General features: G+C 34.5%; 1 protein-coding gene across 1 annotated transcript; it reads left to right on the plus strand.

Moving 5' to 3' along the window:
• Positions 1 to 587: 587 nt before the first annotated feature.
• Positions 588 to 4,268, plus strand: LOC119614144 (DEAD-box ATP-dependent RNA helicase 24-like). Its single transcript, XM_037970251.1, has 4 exons — positions 588 to 891; positions 963 to 2,659; positions 2,871 to 3,329; positions 3,390 to 4,268. The coding sequence occupies exons 1-4, from the start codon at positions 702 to 704 to the stop codon at positions 4,071 to 4,073; spliced, it is 3,030 nt and encodes a 1,009-aa protein (XP_037826179.1). The 5' UTR covers positions 588 to 701; the 3' UTR covers positions 4,074 to 4,268.
• Positions 4,269 to 4,530: the final 262 nt, after the last annotated feature.

Raw genomic sequence — 4,530 nt, forward strand, 5'->3', positions numbered from 1 at the left:
AGATTAAATTAAAATCTTAATTAACGTTCGGAATAATTGGCGAAATTGCAATAATTTGCGTGGAATCTCCCATATGTAACAAATTGTATATCTGGAAAACCAATGTAGTTAGAATCATCAAAATCGTTAAGTGGGTTTCTTATTATATTGCTTTTAGGGTAGCACAGCACACTGGGTATAGCTAGTAAATAAACAAATAAAAAATCGTTGTTTTTACGTTATTGATCATTTTCTTAATGCAAAATTTTTAGAAACTGATTTTCTGAAAATTTTTTTATATGGAGGATAGGGTTAAATATCGGTAGATCCTAGTAAAACTTGGAGAAAGGATTTGTTTTTAATTTTTACGAATTTTTTATTCATCCCTGCATAATTTCTCACACAACTTTTGAGCTTGCTCTGTTTTGTTGTTATAAACAATATATTTGCTTCCAAAATCCCACTTTCTGATCTCTCGGATTCCGTTTTTATTTAAAATCGTAGAAAAATTAAAAACTAAACGTAGTTGAAAACTTAGCCGGCTTACAGTCGATTTTAAGCCGCCGCCGACATATTTAGTGTTAGTCGCCGCTGCCGTTAATATTTGTCGGCGCAGGGCTCTGGTCGGCGTGCTAAAAAAAAGAGGTAAACAAAAAGATTTGCGGAAAATTGTTAAAATTTTAAAGAAAATTTAATACTAATTTAAAAATAAAAAGTAAAAAATGGAAACAAAAGGCGTCGCCCATAAGTTAGATGCCAAAGAACGAACTGACGATGTGCGTCTTAAAGAATTAGCGCCTTTCAGTAAAATGTTGCTTTCCGAACCAGTGCGTAAGGGTTTACATGCAGCCGGCTTTATGTATCCCACGGTAATACAGGCCACTGCCATACCAGTGGGTAAATCGGGAATGGGTAAATAAAACAACTATATAGGTATTCAAGAATTGAAATAGTGTATTTCCTTATTTTCTTTAACTTTCCAGATCTTTTGGTTCAATCTAAATCGGGCACTGGAAAAACTTTAATTTTTTCCACCATCGTGCTGGAATTCTATCGCAGTGACTTGCGGGAACCTCAATCGCTGATTGTGGCTCCCACTCGTGAAATTGCCGTGCAAATTGAAGAAATTCTTAATGAAATTGGTAAATATTGTGCGGGGTTCCGTGCCGTTTGTGTAATTGGTGGTATGGATGTGGCCGAAGATCGTAAACGTTTGCAGGTTGCCAAATGTGTGGTCGGTACTCCCGGCAGAATTTTACATTTAATACAAAATGAGGTATTAAATACTTCGCAAATATCGCTGTTGGTCTTGGATGAGGCTGATAAAATGTATACACAAACTTTTCGCCAAGATTTACAGAGAATACGCAAAGCTTTGCCGAATCGCAAACAGACCATAGCCTGCAGCGCCACATTTGTGGATAATTTAGATAAGGAATTAGCTAAAATTATGAAAAATCCTTTGTTGATATCGACCGAGGAGCGCGCTACTCTCTTGGTGGGAATTAAACAATTTGTGTATGAATTACCCGAACAGAAAACTAGTATTCTGGAAATGCAGTTGAAACTGGAGGCCTTAAGACACTTATTTGGCAGAATAGCTTTTAAACAGTGCTTAATATTTGCGGGATCTCAGTCACGTGCTGATTCATATCGCAATTATTTGGAAAAGGATGGTTGGCCTTGTGAATTAATATCAGGGGCTCAGGATCAAAAGACACGTTTGGAAAATTTCCGTAAATTTCGTGAATTCAAAACGCGCATACTTATGGCCACCGACTTAATGGCTCGAGGTGTGGATTCGGAACATGTAAATTTGGTTATTAATCTTGAGCTACCGCAAGATGTGGTGACTTATCTTCATAGAATTGGTCGAGCAGGACGTTTTGGTTCTCATGGTCTAGCCATAAGTTTTGTGTCCTCGGAAAAAGATCATAAAATATTTAAAAAACTTATAACAGAAGTTGGCACCGGCATGAAGGTATTCAAATTTCCTTCAAAAGACCAAACCGAAAAAGAACCAAGAGATCTATGGAATTTTGGAGAATTTGCAGAAGATGCCAAATACTTTGGTGTCTATCAAAGTGATATGCAGAAACTATTGGCTCCTTTAGCCTCACAAGATAATATAACACTTTCATCCTCTTTATCTGATAATAAGGAAAACCTTACAAATAATATTTCCTCCCAGCAACAATCGTCGATTGACACCAATACTTTTCTAGTCAATTCTAAAGATAGTGCTTTACTAGTACCCAACTTGTCTAGTGAACATTTTATTGCTCAAAAAATCGCCATAAGTCCTACTTCAAATAATGAGGATCTACTCAATGACTTGCCGCCCTTAGGCACTCCACCACCACCGCCAAATCCTTCGGAAAATCTTAATACAGCTGGTGAATCTCATAATAGTTCTTCACATCATTTATTAACTTCGAATACAATTGATGATGCTAGTAGCATTGCGGCCGATAGTTTGCGCAGTAGCCAACAGGATATTTCTCGTTATCAATCGGTTTTAATGCAGAAATCGGCTATACCTACTTTAGTAGAGTTTTTGGTCGATCGTCATTCTTCACAGGACTCACAGACAAAGGAAAATGGTGAACCATGTACGAAAATTGATCTGTTTGATGCCTATACCAAGGAGGTTTTAAATAATAATGAATCTTTGACTGAGGTAAGTTGTATAAACAAAGTTTTTTCCATATTAAAAGATTCCTCGATCTACTAGAATTAAGTAATTATATATTTTGTTCTCAATAAATTTTAGCCTACATTATTTTCTAACTAAATATGAAATAAGATCGGAGTTTTGCATTACAAATTATATGCTTTTTGTTTCTAGTCAGACTCCTGTTAAACCTACCTCTTTTTCTACTTTTTTCCAGCCTGCTATAACCTCCGATGAACCCTTGTTATCCTCTAATAAATTAGCTCAATTGAAATCTTTACTTATCGATAAACCCGAAGAAAAATCACCCATCAATGAAGTACAAGATTTGTATTCCGATTTTGCCAATTTTCAAGAAGATGACATTTCGACTTCTGTCTCCGAAGATATTGATAAACAAACTTTTATACTATCGGTAGCTACACCTTCAGTGCAACAGGATTCATTTTCAGAATTACAAAATAATTCTTCAGATTTATATCCAGCTACAGATGAAACAAACATAAGCACAGAAACACCAAGAGGTGAAAAGGAACACAAACATTTTCCCTCACCGGCACACAATCAAATGCCGGAATTTATGCCAGATATTTTGTCGGGACAAATGCAAAAAAATAAACCACAACAACAGCATCAAAAGTTACAGCAAAAGTTATCCATTAATAAAACAGCTCAAGTAAGTTATTGTAAAGTATGTACAGTTCTTAAGCTGTAATCATTGTAATATATTTTTCAGATTGAAATTCCACCTTATCAATCTCCACCTAATTCCGTGTCACCTTTAGTAAATGCTTTGGAAAATAATGAAAATAATTCAACACCGTCTACTGAAAGATCTTCATCGGATACTGCTGCTTCGCCACAAGAAGATGTTTTAGATAATTCTGGCTCCGATGTAGAACGTAGTGGTAATACAAGTGGTTTTGATGAAAAAACCTCAACTTCTGGTTCCTCGGGTATAGAATCCTCTGAGCATAATAATGCCACAGAAGGACCTCAACAAATTCCCTTGTACTATACATCCAGTGAAGATGATTCATATGAAAGTGATGACGAAGAGGAGGAAGAAGAAGAAGAGGAGGAGGAAGAGGAAGAAGACGATGATGATGAAAGTGAACATTATTTTAATACAGATGAAGAAGCTGAGGAAGAAGATGATGATGAGGATAATTTAGTTGAATGTTTTGACAACACTATGGCCACAAATTTTCCTCTAAACCATACTAGAACTACCACCACCCGTAATCACAGCAGCAACTCATCTAATACTTTAACAAATGCTACACCAGATTCTCTTAATTTAGCCTATCAATCGGCTTATTCCCGCTGGGTGGATTTATATTGGAATCAAATGACTTTGGTACAAGATTATGTTAAATTTTTCCAATTTACTAGACAACAACAGCAACAAAATGAATAGACATAAATTCCAATTAATTTAATTGTTGCCTAAAGGACATTCGAATTTTCTTGTTAATTTTTATATTTTGTTTTTAAGGAATCTGGTATTTCTTTATTATTTTTTTATGAAAATCTATAGATTTGAATCTAATTTTAAGACTATCTTAACTGAATTAAAGCATATAAATAAAAGTATTATATATAGTGGATATAGAGAGAATTTAAAGCGATTTTATTTTAAAAACGAAAGAGAAAGAGAGGGGGGTTTAACTTATCGCAAACATAACTCTCTATCAAATAATGATTATTGCCACAAAATCTCTTAATATATTTAATTAAATAATTGTTACTTTAACCATGATGATGACTAAATATGAAACACAAAAAAAAAAAAAAAAAATAATAATTTTCATGTTCATCTGTCCATATCTATAAAATCAGAAGTTAATCATAGTCATAAGTGTTAAATGAATTAA

Source organism: Lucilia sericata, unplaced genomic scaffold (genome assembly GCF_015586225.1).
Source record: "Lucilia sericata isolate MDLA Ls3-8-SP2 unplaced genomic scaffold, ASM1558622v1 Contig002629F_arrow, whole genome shotgun sequence".
In the NCBI taxonomy this organism is placed as follows: domain Eukaryota; kingdom Metazoa; phylum Arthropoda; class Insecta; order Diptera; family Calliphoridae; genus Lucilia; species Lucilia sericata.

Bases quoted from the DNA above. Each gene is read 5' to 3' on its own strand.
- LOC119614144 (XM_037970251.1), top strand. From the start codon at position 702: ATGGAAACAAAAGGCGTCGCCCATAAGTTAGATGCCAAAGAACGAACT. The intron at 892-962 runs GTAAATAAAACA...TTAACTTTCCAG, and splicing joins AGTGGGTAAATCGGGAATGG to ATCTTTTGGTTCAATCTAAA. The intron at 2,660-2,870 runs GTAAGTTGTATA...ACTTTTTTCCAG, and splicing joins ATAATGAATCTTTGACTGAG to CCTGCTATAACCTCCGATGA.